At 38.1% G+C, this 16,459-nt stretch overlaps 1 protein-coding gene across 2 annotated transcripts; it reads right to left on the bottom strand.

Moving 5' to 3' along the window:
* Nucleotides 1–3,680: 3,680 nt before the first annotated feature.
* On the bottom strand, nucleotides 3,681–16,280 carry stat3 (signal transducer and activator of transcription 3 (acute-phase response factor)). 2 transcript variants are annotated; one of them, XM_085454710.1, is made up of 24 exons: nucleotides 16,027–16,280; nucleotides 13,415–13,564; nucleotides 12,674–12,917; nucleotides 12,489–12,581; nucleotides 12,314–12,395; nucleotides 12,110–12,210; nucleotides 11,188–11,339; nucleotides 10,845–11,003; nucleotides 10,546–10,638; nucleotides 10,326–10,385; nucleotides 10,185–10,214; nucleotides 9,995–10,088; nucleotides 9,862–9,909; nucleotides 9,601–9,684; nucleotides 8,988–9,086; nucleotides 8,710–8,845; nucleotides 8,568–8,620; nucleotides 8,377–8,471; nucleotides 7,874–8,013; nucleotides 7,558–7,779; nucleotides 7,350–7,392; nucleotides 5,900–5,959; nucleotides 4,960–5,057; nucleotides 3,681–4,715 (listed from the first exon to the last, which is right to left on the bottom strand). In XM_085454710.1, the coding sequence occupies exons 2-24, from the start codon at nucleotides 13,540–13,542 to the stop codon at nucleotides 4,675–4,677; spliced, it is 2,355 nt and encodes a 784-aa protein (XP_085310836.1). In that variant the 5' UTR covers nucleotides 13,543–13,564; nucleotides 16,027–16,280; the 3' UTR covers nucleotides 3,681–4,674. The 2 variants fall into 2 exon arrangements, with proteins under 2 accessions (XP_085310836.1, XP_085310837.1); XM_085454711.1 differs by lacking the exon at nucleotides 5,900–5,959.
* Between the last annotated feature and the right edge of the window lie 179 nt (nucleotides 16,281–16,459).

The following is a 16,459-nucleotide window of genomic DNA, read 5'->3' as shown; positions in this document are numbered from 1 at the left end:
TTGTCTTATTTATTCATAGTGCCAAGCAAATAAATACATCTAAAAGAAGGAAAGAAACATAAGTTTAAATATTTTGTACAGCCTAATGGTTGTTTCGGATTTATTCATGTACACTAACCTACTTACACTCAATAAAAGAGTTCATCAAATGCACTTCGTTGTGTTTTTTTTTTCTTCATCAGAAGAGGGTTCAGCTGTTTCGTGGAAATTTAAAACACTTATTTATTGTCTTTTTTTATCTGGAGTTTGTCTTTGTTTCCTATGTTATTCTTGGTTTTCCTTTAATACTGGTACACTTTGAGTATATTTTCTGCAATGACGTCTCACTTGTTTGTGGGCCTGAAGCAGTTCCTGGAATTTTAAAGCCAAACTTATTGGACATTGAAATTGACTCGTAAACATGTTTTACATGTTTCCACTGTGTTGGGTGAGTTTTCTCTCTTTATCTGTAGTAGCTGGACTCATCAACTTTGGCTTGTGACTGTTTGAGTTGAGTTGAACACCATTAATCTAAACCATTGATAAATAATGTTTATATCAGAGTCTGTCCCTACCATGTGAAAGTTTCAGCAGTAAACAAGACTCATCAGGCCAATCTTCTGTTGCCCGAATTGTAGCCATGCTTCCCTGTTTTTCATGGGCAGGAGTGGCACTCAGTCTAGTCTTCTACTGTTGTGGCCCATCTGCCTCCAAGTTTGATGTGTTATGTGTTATGCATCGCTTGATTTGGTGATCACTTGAGTTGCCATCGCCTTCCTATTAGCTCAATGTATTGAGGGTATTCTCCCGTGACGTCTGGTATCAACAAGATATTTTTGCCCACAGAACTGCTGCTCAGTGGATATTTTCTCTTTTTCAGACCGCTCTGTCTAAACTCTCGAGATGAGTGTGTGTGAAAAATCCCAGTAGATCAGCAGTTTCTGAAATACTCACATCAGCATCTCCTGCAGCAGCAACCAAGAAACATTCAAATTTACTTCCTTCCCCAATCTTACGCTTGATTAACTAACTTAACTTTAGTAGGTCATCTTGATCATGTATATCTGCCTAAATAGACTAAGTTGCTACCATCTGATGAGCTGATTAGATACTTGCATTAACGAGCAGCTGAACAGGTGTACATAACAAGGTGGCCAGTGAGTGTGTACAGCAATAAGAAAACTAAAAACAATACACAATTCTATAATGAAGGGTCTCTTTCATTTTCACAGCAGAAATATGCTTACCAAGGTAGAGAGAAATCATATTTGTTAGTAATTATAATAAGATTGAACTCTGTTCTCTTGAAATGTCCCAAGTTAGAAAACTCTGACCTACAACCAATACACACAATAGTAGTACAGTGAAACACACACAATTCAGTGGAAGTCAGCAGTTACTAACGCCTGCTTTTTTATTACACACATCTGTGTGTACTCCACATTCCTTCAGTCCTTCAAGATTGCTTTTATAGCTTACCCAGTCGATGCAGCATATACGTCTTTGTAAGTGCCCCAGTAAACTTATTACAAGCAGTTTAGTTCATGATTAAAAAACCTAAAGTTTAATTACAGAACAAACCTTTACAAAACACTAAACTATCAGTATTTCTGAATCTGTCATGGTCATGGGTCTGTGACCCAGTGTTTATGTGTTTTTTGGTTTAATTCATATTCTTTGATTTAGTGTTATTCGTGGTTCTGTTTCCTCGCTCTTCCTAGTTTAGTCATTTGCATTTCTAGTTTTTAGGTTCTTGCTCATTGAGTCTGTTCCCTTTTGTGCTCTGGTTGTCCCGTCTGTGTTCTCCCCAGCCCGTCATGTCTCTTGCCCTTTCTGTCTCTTCAGTCTGTCTTGTACCCATGCCTGTTTCTCCCTCGGTCCCAGTGTCAAGCCCTTGTCTCTTACTCTGTAATTCAGTGTGTTTCCTGTTTTATTTTGACAGTCTCTCATCCTGTGTTCAGTGAGTTCAGTTTCGCTTCCTCCCTCGCTCATTGTGTCTGATTACTTCCAGCTGTGTCCCCTCCTGTTTTCCATTCTTTCCTTATCCTCTGCGTAATTATGTCCTCCGCCTTGCTCTGCTTGTTGTCGTGTTGCTCACGTTGCTGTGTGTCTCCATATCTATCTACATATATATATATATATCTACATATATATATATATATATATATATAAATAACTCGCTTATGCACCCTCGGGGGCGTCTCCCATTTCGACTTCGGGACTTCCAGGCCATACTCGGCACAGATATTTTTGTATACTATGACAGCCACATTGCTTTGGGGTTCCATGTATGCCCCGCCTGCTAGCATCTTGCACCCTGCTTTTATGTGCTGGACTGTCTCAGGAGCATCTTTACACAGCCTGTCTTGAGGCGCCGGTATATATTAGGTTATTTAGCAACAGATAAGTAAGCTTTGAAAAGAGCATCATAGAAAGGCAGAATGCCTCAGAAGCAAAGACGGGAAGAGGTGTACAAATCTGCAGAAAAGAGCGTCAAACAATTTTTGAAATTGTCAATTTCAGAATAATTTCCCTGGATGTGAAATTGTGAATACTTTTAATATCTTCATAAGATTGCAAGAATCTGGATAAATTTGCATACCAGATTCAGTTTTGGATCCCTCTGATCTTCAGGCCCTCAGGCAGTACTGCAATAAAAACAGACAAAATTCTGTGTTGTAATCACTGGAATAAGTCCAGAAATCATTGTCTGTGAACACAGTTCACCACAACATCCATCTTTTTGGGACGAAGTCTAATTTAAAATAGACTGAGACAAAGTGGAAAATTGCTCTGTGGTCAGATAAATCAAAATCTGGAATTGTTTTTGGAAAAGAACGTCATATACTTGAGGAGAAGGATCATCTTGTTTTTTATCAGCGCTCAGTCCAAAAGGATACAGTTTTGATGGTAGCGGAGTAAAAGGTATAGACGGGTTTTAAAGCAACATACGTTCCCATCCAGACACTGGTTTTTAGAGAAAGCCTTACATATTTCTAGGTGTTTGTAGGTGCTGAAATGGCCTGTGTCCAGATGTTTCACCAAGTGAAAAAAGTGATGTTTTATATATTCTACTGTGAATAAAATGACTTTAAAAGATTGAATTGTTACTTACAATTTACACAGCAACCCAATGTTTTTGGAATTGGAGTTGCAGAACTGATCTGACTTTATTGGACAGATCAAAGTGAAAAGTATCCTTTCAAGTCTATGGTTATATTACTTGACTGTTTTTAGCGCCAACCTTTCTTTATGATCTTTTTTAGAAAACCTCTGATGTTTCAGCAAGGACAAAGTGCCAAGTGCTTCATTTTTGGCACAATAACTGTGTGGACTTCTCAAGTGTAAGTGTTATTTTAGTTCAGGCAGGTGTGTGATGTGTAAAAAGGAGTTGGTGAAGGTTAAGCATAAAAATATCAGCTACAGAGATACCTGCAGCACTTCTCCAGGATATTAAACACCTGTCTGAAGCATTGTTCACACGCAATATAAAACATAAATAAAAGTAAAAATAGGGTAATGACACCATCCATTGTTACTGGCTTCCTCAATTAGTCTTATGCAATTAAGATGGTGCTTTAATGAAATGAAGGAGCTTTCCATGAACTATAAAGCAACTGTGGACAACTTACACTCATTTATAGATCAGCGTAGGCTGTTTTACTGGCATTCCTCCTTCAAACACAAACAACACTACTGGCTGAGGAGTAATTCATTAAAATGGTTTATTTACATTTTGAGCACAACGCCGTTTTCTAGTTCTGTAACTCTTGCTGATAAAACTGCCAAACTGACAGCAGATTTACACTGTGGCAATAACAGGTGCAGTTTTGAGTTGTCTATTCCACTAAAAATACCACGCCAAATACTTAATGACCCCACCACGCATTGCACCCTGTGGTCTGACACCAAAATATCACAGTTACACAAAGCAAAATCATGTTGTGAAGGTCTACAGAGGGATTGCTGCTTGTGCTAGTCTTTCTGGCACCATTAATAGGAGCCTTCACTACAAGACAAAGAAACATGTGGCTTAAATTGTACAATATTAAAACGAAACATTTCAAACCGTGAGCTGACAAAAACTGCATTTCATAACTTCTCACAATGCTAAAGGAGAAAAAAAAACTTTACATGAAAATAATTTCACAATTGTCAGAAATTTCTTGTCTCTTTACACACCTCGATTGGCTGAAACAAATACAAGAAATATTCCAATTTGTGTAAAAAGCATAATGAAAGAGAAACCGTTTTATACAATCAAGATAGGGTGAAACAACGACACCATGCTGCGTTTGGCAGGGACACTGAAAAAGCCTAGCTTATACAACAATTACTCTCATTACATTTTGTCATTCAAATAAAAGAAGACATTATTCATAATTTTTCTAAAAGTAAACAACCTATAACTCGTGCTTAAATGTTTAATGTACTTGAAAAAAAAAAGAAAAAAGATCTATTAATTATAAGGAGAACCATTAAAAAAAAGAGTAAGTGCCAATTCTGTTTCAAAAGAAAACCTTCCAAGACCAACTGCCTTCCCTATTGTGTGAAAGTGAGAAATTTTTTTACATAGAAAAAGAAACAAACTGTACAGGCACACTATGTGTGGAGAGAAAAATGAATCAAGAAATTCTCTAACATAATATGAAACCCAACAAAGAAGGAAGTGGCTGAAGTACTCGATGACTCTTTTCACATAGGCGATGCTACATCCATTTCCAAAGTGAGTGAATCTGCAGATTAAATAAATAAACAAGAATAAAGCAATTAATATTTCAGCCGAATGAAGTACATTTATGCTTAACGATTAGGTCTTATAGTAAGAACATCTTTTGAACATAAAGACATTTTGGCAAGTCCTTTCAAAGGGTCTGACACATGGTTGTAAAGATAAATAAGTGTTTGGGGGAGGAGGTAAAGCCCTGGAAATGTACAAATACAAATGTGTGTGTTTGTAGTACATGTAAGTAGACTCACCCATATGCCCTGGAGTAGCTTCTGCTTCGTTGTGCATCAGGGAGTCAAGGGTCCGGGGTGACATGGGGAACAGGTCACTGGTGTTTCCAGAGTTTGTGCTGTGAAAAACAAACAGAGTAAAGAGCATAATATTAAGTACTATGCCTGGCGATGGCTACACAAATCAAATATGAAATACTATCTGTGGTAAGAAAAGTGATGAGGAAATGTGATGCAGCTATCAGAAGTTAAAAAAAGGAGCTGTGATTCTGCTTTGATAAACAAAAGATTGGTTATTGAGTAAATAAGTCACTCCTGTCTCATCTCACTCTGGCAGATGATTTAGCATTGCCTGTGCACACAATCACTGCAAAAGAGCAGGGCAAGGGATTTTGTTTTTAAATGTATATAAACAGCATAGGTCATTAAATGCATTTTTTTTTTTTTGCTTTAAATCAGGCAGTACTGTGCTCAACTGAACAGAAGGCAAACTGAACGGATGTTAATGACAACTAAGGATCAAGTGGATCGAACAGGCCAGAGTCTTTTGTTAAGGCTTCACAAAAAACAAAGTCCCCTTTTTGTCTTTTTTCTCCCACCAAACTCACTTCAGCCTTGTCCATTTTATCATGGAACTGATTTTGAATGTTTTACCTTTTTATATTATTTGAATCACTTGTCACTCAAACTATTATGACATCTAATTCGGACCGTTTAAGCCCCACAAAATAATGTGGATGAGGAATGATAAAGAAATGCCTGCAGGAAACAAGAGTATGGGGTGAAATAAGTGAAAGACTAATGAAAGGCAGGGAGCTACTTTTGTATTAGAACTAGGAACAATGTCTGTATGTTGGACTCAAAAATAGGAATTATGTAGGTGAAATTACTACCCATCAAACACACAAAGTGACAAAATGCACACACAGCCCTACATGCCAACTCCCCCCGAGTGGCCTACCCTGGGAATCCGTTCCCAAGCAGTTCACTGTCCGGCAAGTCCATGAAGACGGAGGGACACCTACGGAGACAGGTCAGGATCTCACTGAGCAAACCTCACCATCAAACCTACTAATACAAGGCGGATGACCCGTTTCTACATTCCCCTCGTGTCAGTCAACCTCACTCTATAAAACTCACCTGCAGCTAACGTCCAACTCCTCTGCCTTTCTCATTTGTGCTCATCTCAGACATTCAGGAAAGATTTGATGATCGTCAATAAATATTAATCGTGAATACCAAAAATTCTAAAATGGGAATTCCATTCATGTTGTTTCCCTGCTAACTGGTAGAATTACAAATTTAGAAGTTTAAAATGCTTCTTTGTGCTTCCTTTCGTTCATCCTTAAGACTTTAATGTATATTTTGAGGTCTAAATATGGTCTAATAAACAGCAACATCAGTTGTGATTAGGGATGGGTATTGTTTAGATTTTGCCCCACTGTTATCAGTACAGTGAACACCTCTTTGAAGCGAATCCTCTAAACCCTAACCATTTGAGATTAATATTAATAAACAAATCTACGATTACACAGTTAGCTGGGTTGTGGTTCCTTTTTACAACTTCTCCATTATTCTATACTGAGTTATAATGAACTCTATATGTGAGCTCTTTGCTGCTGATGTATTGGCATATCTGCTTTCTTGTACTTACGGTAATGAGCACTTTCCATATCATTTCTAGTGAAAACGAATGCTTACATTTCCCACCCCCATCACTAATACTCTATCTGTGGATGTGTGTGCACAGTTCTGGGGCTTCCCCTGCCCTTCATTTATAGATTCCAAGGAAGAGAGCTCTCTTCTCGCTTGGGACTACAACACATGATAATCTCTCCAGAGAGAAGAACTGACAACATTACAGGTTGTTGATACTTTACGCTCAGCACTGGTGCCCATTTAATACCATATTTTGGTACCCATCCCTATATATGATAAGAGAAAAATCCATACTAAATATTTGGAAATGGCCAGTGAGTCAGATGATGGCGTACAGAAAGTGTGAGACATGGCTATTCGCATGTCGAAAATGAAAATAAATTACTTTCACATGTGCTCAGTGAATACACAGCCAGATGGCCCATGTACAAAGTCAGTCTAAGCCAGTTCCCTACAGAATCTAATACCTGGGTTCACAACCCTTTTCCTGAACATTATGATTCCTCCTTCCTCCTCCTCACACTGAGAGTTAAAACCTCTATGTTTTTTTTTTTTCCTGAACATTTGATTAACATTTGCCACATGAAACAGTCTGAATCTGTGTCTTAATCAGGAACACTCAGTCTTCACAAAAGAAAACATCAACAGGAAGTACAAAGAACTAATATAAGCGTTGGCCACTGTTTGGCATGCGACCATCCTGTAAATATTATCATTCTGAGATACGGAAGAAGGGAGTGGAAGATACTTACGGGGTAACGCAGATGAACTTTGTCTTCAAATAAGGCTGAATAGCTGTTAGGGAAAAAAATTGGAGAAAATAATGAGTACTATTAAAAATAAAACAAATAAAAAAAAAACCTAAAAAACACTTGCAATGCTGTTATAAACATACTGAGCAATATGTTTGAGTTTCTTTTTAACTAAATAAAGACTATGAAGAACAAGGCAGTAACTTACTGCTCGTTGAGTCTCCTCCCATCTCGGCTTCAGGAGCTGCTTCTGGCCTGCAGTATTTCCCAAAGGCTTCCTCTTTGGGAATCTCAGGATATAGGTAGACAAGAGGTGAAACCAGGATATTGGTGGCATCCATAATCTTGTAGCCCATGATGATGTCAGCAAACGACATGCTGTTGAGCTGCTGCTTGGTGTAAGGCTCCACTGACTGGATCTGGGTCTTTCCTATATAAACACAAAAAAGTTCAACATCACAACAAAAAGAGCACATGAAAAAAAAAAAGATCATCAAAACAGCATGAAGTTCTGAAATACTCACCACTGATGTCTTTCTCTACCCATGTAAAGGTGATGCCCCCCTCCTTGCTGCTCTCGCTGAAGCGCAGCAGAAAGGTACCGGGAGGTTTTGGACTCAGAATAGCTCTCTCTCTCTCCTTACTGATAAAACCCATGATATACCTGTAGACATATGAAGAAATGAAAATACTCTTAACCCTGTAACACCAAGTTTGTAATATTTAAAACATGAGTTTTTCAGATTTCTTTTTGTCAGAAAAACCTAAATAAATTGCACAAAAACACCAGCTATATTAAAAAAAGATACCAATTAAAACATGTATGCACTAATTTATAATTAATATTTTTGTTTAAATGTGTCATAAGGTTAAATGATACACTCCAGTATCAAACATTTTGAATTTTCTGGCAATTATTTCATGGTTCAGGCTTTACGGCTAAAAGAAAGTCTCTTCCATGTCAAGAAATTTTCTAATATGAAAGGAAGGTAAAAGGCTTGACTGTAAACAAAGCATGACCTCTCACCCTTCATTCCACAGTGCAAGAATGTACTTTTTCACCAGGTCAATAATGTTGTCAAGCCACACCCAGAAGGAGAAGCCTTTGCCTGCCATGTTTTCCTGTGAAGTGGAAGAAAGAAAAAAAAAAACTCATACAAAACAATAAAATATCACTAACAATAATGCTGAACAATTTAGTGCCATTTGTTGTAGTACCTTGCAGAACTTGGCCCAGGTGATTTGGCATCCAGAGTAGTTGACGCATGGTCCTATATAGATAATTAAAGAATTAAATCAGATTCATAAAGAATCGTGAAAAACTAAAAAGACTTTGATATTTTAGGGCTTGTCATCAAACCTAGTAATTTCTCAGCCAATGTGGTGAGCTGTTCAATGGTCAGGCCTCTCTTGGTGGTGGAAGAGAACTGCCAGCTCAACACCTCAGCCACCTGGTCCCATGTCCCCACTGGAGGTTTGGTGAAGAAGTTCACGTTCTGTGCAAAGAACCACCAAGGCAAAATGTTATGAAAACATACACATTTCCTACTTTCTACTCAAACAGATCTTCAACTCCATTGAGTTAAGATCCACCTCATGCAGAGTTTAGTCCCTTTCCACCAGAGGGTGCTGTCTTACCTTTGGGTGGTTAGTGAGCATGTTGTACCACAGGATTGAAGCCCAGGCATTTGGCATCTGGCAGATGTTTGATATAACTACCACAGGCAGGGAATGGGTCTGCAAAAACATGGTGTGTGTAACAAAAAAAACAACATCCATCATCCAAATGTTATTTATACATGATATTGTTTGTCATATATTTTATTAGCTATTAAAAAAAAAAATAGACTTAAAAGTTAATTTAATTTTAAATTAGGATTAACGCATTACTAAAGGAGCTGCAAATTCAAATATTATGATTCTCTAACAAATCACCATTTGCATCAGCGTAAATCTTCAGTGCCAGTGACCCTGCCATTAACTGTGGGCAGGTCAAAAAAAGGGCAAACAGAAGAAATTTTGTGTTTTCAGAATCAGTCCCTGTAGAAGCAGTGTTGATGAAGGTGACTGGAGGCGGACGACTTCATAAATGACTAACTTGTCTGGTGACTAACTTTGTATTGGGTGTCATATAACGAAACTGCATTGTGCTTCGGGAGTGTTTCGAATTTTGCGGATTATTAGTGTTGCTTGGGTTAATAACGAAAGCAGAAATATGCTCCATTTCATGACACACAGTGGCAGTACTCACCTCCAGATCTATCTTCAGGCCCTGGTGATAGACCTCTGTTTCAAACGTGATAAGATGCAGTTCCTCAGTGACAATCAGAGAGGCCTAGAAAACAAAAAACAACCTACTTAAATCTCTTTATAAAACTATATGTATACGAGATAAAGAGGCCTGTTAATTACAGGTTAAAGCAGAATTTTTCACATGCTAAATACAGTTAAGATTCTGTAACGAGCGGATTGTTCACTACATTACACAAGTCCAACAAGAAATAGGACTTACGTCGCTATTGGTCCGTCCACCATTACCACACCTTTGTTCTCGCAGGGTCTGCAACAAACAGGAAGTCAGTGCTCCGCAGAAGGCCTTTATCAGATTACTTCATAGCTTTCAACCGGTAAAACGTTTGACTCACCAAGTGTTTAAACTCTGCTGACAGGCTACCATTGTTGGACTCCTCCATGTTCATAACTTTTGTGTTAGTACCGAGGATGTTAAACTTTCGTGATCTAGTAAAATCATAGTAGAGCACAAAATAAGAACCTTTTCTAAAATACTACACATTAAAAGCTCTGAGGTTTGAAAGTTTGTTTTTAAAGTCTTACCCTCGAATTGCAGCCACATCACCAGATTCCCTGAAAAATAGAGATGCAATGAGTAAAGCAGTACATTTGCTTTGTCTTTCTATCCAAGTGATCAAAACTTAACAGAAATGTTGGATGATAAAAATATATAAATAAACTCACTTATCAATGCAAACTTTAATTTTCAGCTGGTAATTGAGCTCAGGAAACTTTACCAGTAACCTTTAAAATTTTGAGAAAAGAGACAAGACAGAACAAATTCATCCACTCATTAAAATGACTGTTCCACTTCCCGTTATACAGGACACAAAAAATGTTGCAATAAAATGTATAATCCCAAGTATAAAAATGTACAATCCGGTGTTGTAATCCTGATTCTCACCTGACTTTATTTGTGAACTGCACGCCTGTTTTGATAACCAGAGGTCTGTCCGGATGCATGGGCATGCAAGGCTGTCTTTCAACCACAAAAGCACTATGACACAAAAGCATCACATCAATACATGATGAGCAGTGTTAAAGGTATAAGTTCCCTAAGTAGTAATTTTAAATGTTTCTGAAATTTCACATTTACAATATAAAAACTGTGAGAGACTATGGGAAGCCTTAAACAAGTCAATAACTTAAATCCATGCAGATCAAGTTAAGACAAAAATCTAAGTAGATAAACATCAAATGTACCTCTTCATTAGGTTTCTGAACAAGTCCACAATTTTCTCCTCAAGTGCGGGCCGGTGCTGAATGATGGGGTCTCCTTTGTAGGACACCTTCTGTTGGAGCTCTTCCAGCTTCTTGATTTGCTGACGAATTTGGAGCTGGGACTCAGCCAAGGATGTAATCCTGATTAAAGTAATAATACAAATTGCAAATCAGACACTTGTCTATATGAAGGGAGTAAGAAGAGCAGAGACCAAAGTCCACAGTCACTTGGCCAGAATCATTAATTTATGATGTGAAACCTACTGTGAACATATCTAATAATAGACAGTCAATGATTAATCTCTGCACCAGTTTCCAAGTTTACCAAGTTTCAAGGCGATCGAGACAGATGTTTGGAGGGCCTCCAATACAAGCAATCTGCTGTCTCCTCTTCCAGTCAGCCAGTTCTTCATCTGTCAGGTTCTTCTGTACATAGTCCATGGCAGTCAACAAGCCTCCCATCTCCGTAACAATTTGCTATAACAAAGCAAACACAGCACACATTAAACATTGGCATAAAGAGTTATAATCCATCTGTGGTCCAAACTTTGTACCACTGTTAAAGATTCAAACAATGGCTGTGTTAATATTCAGGTTTAAGACCAAGATTATTCTTTACTATCATTCAGCTAAACATTTAGATGTTTCCAACTATTTATTTATAAGTGACTTATGTATGTATGTATGTATATATATGTATATATTGTACTATTCTTAGTTAGCGTATTGTCTGTCTTGTCTTAATGTTGGTTTAAAATGGAGCACTGTAACAAAAAATAATTTCCCCCAGGGATCAATAAAGTATTCTGATTCTGATTCTGATTTATCAATCTTGCATTTATAATTTTTAGCCAAATTTCTATTTTCACCATTGATGAATGTAACTAGCAGTAGTTGCTTGTTCAGTACACTGCTGTCTGGCAAAATTTAATGGTCAACATATGTGCAGCATGCACAACTAAGGGACATTTGGTTTCACAGATGCAATGCCACATCTATTGCTTTTTGTGCTAGCCAGCAAACTTAAACTGGGTGTGCCAGCTTAAGTCCAGAGGTGTTGTTTCATTTCGATCTAATTACTTCCTAAAATGCCTCTTTATACATTTTTGCACGCCCTGAAATGTACAAATACAAAGGTTTCCCTTTATAAGGCATTATAATGTGTTTCGAATATCCTTGTTTTATAGATGTTACCTAAAGCACTTGACATAACACATGCTTAAAATCAATAAAGTTTAAAAACCCACCCTCCTGAGCTGATCCAGGGCGCTCAGCATCTGCTCGAGCTGGGCCATCTTCTGCCTCGTTGCAGCTGCCTGGCTATTTCCATTTAGATCCTGGGACAACTCTGGGAAGAAGGTGAACAGGTCACCGTTAAATTAACTTTTAGCTGTTAATACAGGCAACACAGCTAAGAAAATTACATCAAAAACATAATAAGGTAATTATACCTCCTTGGCTTTTTAGGGTCTTGTAATTGAAATCAAAGTCATCTTGCAAGTTTTCAAGCATTTTCATCTTCTGTTCCATATCCTGTGGAGAAATGGGTGATAATGTACATACATTTATGCCAAGAAAGACCAATTACGTAAATATGCAGTAAGTGACTCTTTAATGAGAACTAACCTGGACCCGCTTCCTGATGTCTTGAAGATTGTGCTCCAGTATCTGCTGCTTCTCTGTCACTACTGTTCCAGTGGGATGGGCTGCCTGGCCATCCTGCAAGAGAATAAAAAATATACTACGTAGAGCCATTGTACTAACTATATACACCATAAAGTCTGAAGCTAGGTCAATATTGCTGTATGAACCTGTGTAGCAGAGGTGGCAGTCTGCAGCAGCCTCTGTTCTTCCCACAAACAGCGGGCAACAATGCGAGCAATATCCATCGGTTTCTCCAAGTACTTGCTCTGCAGATGCTGTTTAATCCTGCGGAGGTTATGCTGGTAGAGCACGTTGTTCTCCTGCAGGAAACGGCTGTACTGCTGATCTATTTCTCCCAAGAGGTTGTGGAACACCAGTGTAGCATGTGACTCCTTATTGGCAGCGTAAGCCCTTGTAAACGACAGGTAAAGTGATCAGTATGTGCTCATTTCTAATTTTTCCTCATACATTAAGGTCAAACTCATCCCCATTTGCCACAAGAATGAGTACTCGGGTTAACAAGCATACTGACACATTATATCAGAGTGCCCCGATTCCTGTGGTGGTGTTATAAGGAAAGAAGAGGGTGATAATGAATAAATAAAAACATTTTTAAAGCCAAAAAACATTTTGGAAATCATAATGAGTGGCCATCTCCCAATCCAAAGGGAGAGAAAATTACATGAATTAAAATGTAATTTCACAACAGAGCCTAGAAATGTAATTTTTATTTATTTATTAACCTTTATTTAACCAGGAAGATCCCATTGAGATTAAAAACCTCTTTTTCAAGGGAGACCTGGCCAAGATAGGCAGCAGCAGATGTCTCACAGTTACAGAAATTACTCAAACACAGGCAGCAACAACACACATGCAACAATAAGTGAAAGAATACAATTATTTCTTACCAGTCCTGACTCTCAATCCAAGGCGCAAGAAACTGTCGTAACTCCATGGGGAAGCTGTCACTGTACAAGTGGTAGAGTTGCTCCAGGTACCTGGTCTCCAGCTGCTGTAACTGGTTCCACTGGGCCATCTTGACACTCACCTCCTTTGGCCTACATAAAAAATATGAGTGAGACAACATAAATTCTCCAAAAATTCTATGAAAATACAAACTGATAATACATACTGCCACAGTTCCTGATAGAATCAGGAAAAATTAACTGTAGGGAAATAGCTAAATATCAAGTTTTCTCTGAAAACGATGTCAGGCCCATACAAGCTTCCTATTCAGTACAGTCACTTCCTGTTCACCGAAACACTACGCCTCCACCAAGAAATTTAGGCCAACATGAACAGCTGTCAACTCCCCGAGCAGACAGGAGTTAATGATCTTTGGTGGTAATTTTGTCTCGAAGGTATGTCACTGCGCTTTCTGTACTTTGCAATTTGAGTAATAGTGTTTCATTTATTTTCAATCAATCACCTGATATCAGATAACTCTTATCTAGGTTATGTAACTATAACTTTTCCATCAGATCCACTTGAGCGGTTCTCCTAGCCTTCTCACATTTTCAGCTAAAGGTTACACCATTCCCTGAAGAATTTTCTACTGTACACTAACAATAACCAGACATTCAATAAATCAAAAAGGAAGCCATTTCCTTTGTTTAATCCTTACATAACATGTTGGATAGTGTTGCAGTAACATCATTCCACTGAATGTGTGTACTGTGTTCTCTAATACACCTAAAGTTCGACTTTAAATATAGGCAGAGACGTTTAACAAAGCTTTCATGCTTGGTAGCTGCTGACACAGAAATGTACTTGACAAAAAACAAAACTTCACTTTCTGTTTCCAAATGTAAAGATTTTCTCCTGCTGACAAAGCATAGCACCGAAATAATGCTGTTCATGTCTGAACAGGTTAAAACACGGACCTGAATTTCCATCTGTCAAGGTATTAGCATTATTCAAATCAACACTACATAGGTTCCATATTCATACACATGGAGGTGAGTGCCTTCTCAAAAGCGTCATTTTAAAACACCAACAGAAAGTGGATTTCCCAACATTCACTGAAATTAGTGTTCAAGGAAAGCCACTAGTTTCGGTAAAACCCCCCAAAAAACAAAATCACTAATATGCTCACTAACGCTCACTAATATTGTGTTGCTATTTTAAGCAGTGAAGGCACATAATTAACTGTCCCACAAATGTTGCATTTTTCATATGACCAATGTTCCTCTTCCCACATCATATGAAAAAGATGCATTCATCCATGGTGTAGATTTCTGGGCATGTAAAAACCCTGAGAGAATCAAACCAAAGAATAGGCAAGTCTTTATCAGCTCAATAAACAACAACAACAACAATAAAACAGTATTTCAAGTTAACCATGACCCTTAGGCACAGTTGTAAGTTTATTGTGTAACCTACTTATCCTGTTTCTCCTGAAATGGCTGGACTATTTTGACATTTACTAAGCCCTTCTGTGAGATCTCTGCAGAATTATACGTGTGCAGTTACAGAAATAGTTGTGTTTTATTTTTAATCAAGAGTAACTTTAGACAAGCAGCTTGTTTATGTCAGATGAAAGGAATCCATAAAGTCTAAACAACTCATCTGTTGGTTGCATAACTTAGACATTTTGCTTAGGTCTCACACATTTTGTGTTCCTTTTCTTTTCACACCTCTATCAATGTCTGAGCTTTAAAACTAAATCTAAAGCTCTCAAATTAAAATCCACAACTCAGAATTAGTTATCATAAATAAACCTGTCTACCCAGCTTGTCCACTGCCCTATGCTCGGAAGTAAGTGGCACAAACAGTGCCAAGCAAAGTGCCATTCATTAAAACTCATACCTATGATATTCCAGGAAGCACTTCCTTGAGACAACAACGAGAAACAGTAAGCATGTCAACCTTCACTGGCAGTGGATGAAAACAATAGTACAACTACATGTGTTATTAGGCAAAAAAAAAAAAAATACTGATTGATTATGATGTGCGTCCATATTCAAAACTCGTCAAAAGTTAATAATCTGCTAACTCACTGTCCCCAATTAAAGCCTAATTTATTGAATGCAAGCCTTGAATCATAAGGCTAGGTAGTGGGTGTGCTGTCCAACTGATGGCATGGTGATGGGCGTGACAGCTTAAAGAAAACAGAAAGAACTGAACTGAATTTTCCTCGGTCCAAAGGGGCATCCCGTTAAAGCCCACCTTCCCTTTTTAAAGCATATCAGATGTACTCCCATTATTAAACGAGGCGTTAGAGAGTAGACGAGAAAAACAGAGCACACAAACACAAAAACTCTTAAATATTACGTCTGTAATATACATTTTACAAGAAACGAGCAGAACTGTAACACACTTAAAAACGTTATTACCACTTTAATAAATTATATATCACTGTGAGCAGAGGGGGTTTCTCCAACGTGAATAACTAAGAACCTATAAAGTACTGCAAGTCTACCCCAGCAGCGTTATCGATATTAGAAGTAGACGTGCATTAACATTACGTTAAAAATATAAAATTTACACCAAAAGCAGAAGTCGATTTATATTTGCTTACCTGGCTCGATGCCACTTATTTAGAAAGTTTCTCCGCCAAAACAGTAACCCTTCTCATAAAACACACTGACGATAACGGTCAGTGGCAACTTTCGTAAAGATTTTACCCACAAAAACGAGGGAAAGAGCTCGAAAAAAACCCCGTAAGTCTTTATATTCTCTTCCCAACACGAGAAACGCTTCTTTGTCGCGAGTACGGATCTTTCAGTCAACCCATCCCCTACATTGCAGACTTTCCAGCCAGCCAAACTCCTTAAACTATTTTACTGACATTTCCAGCCGCCAATAGTGGTCTTCAACTCTGCTGTCACCAATCACAATGCAGCTTATAAGCAAAGGAGGCGGGACACTAGCTTGAGGTTGGTTGAGGAGGTCCGCTGTATCGCTGTCGCAACTGAGCTGTTCTTCTGTGAACACCCTCCCCCGGGTAAGCC

The sequence above is a fragment of the Copadichromis virginalis genome, linkage group LG4, assembly GCF_057382275.1.
Source record: "Copadichromis virginalis isolate Kocher_CV1m ecotype Utaka linkage group LG4, C_Virginalis_male_GT1.1, whole genome shotgun sequence".
NCBI lineage: Eukaryota > Metazoa > Chordata > Actinopteri > Cichliformes > Cichlidae > Copadichromis > Copadichromis virginalis.
Note: the sequence above shows the minus strand (reverse complement) of the source record. Positions and strands in the feature narration are given on the sequence as shown.

Excerpts from the sequence above, each read along its gene's own strand:
- stat3 (XM_085454710.1), bottom strand. The coding sequence starts at position 13,542 with ATGGCCCAGTGGAACCAGTTACAGCAGCTGGAGACCAGGTACCTGGAG. Across the intron at positions 11,004-11,187 it reads CTCGATCGCCTTGAAACTTG|GATTACATCCTTGGCTGAGT; the intron begins GTAAACTTGGAA and ends TACTTTAATCAG. Across the intron at positions 10,386-10,545 it reads CAGTTCACAAATAAAGTCAG|GTTACTGGTAAAGTTTCCTG; the intron begins GTGAGAATCAGG and ends AAAATTTTAAAG.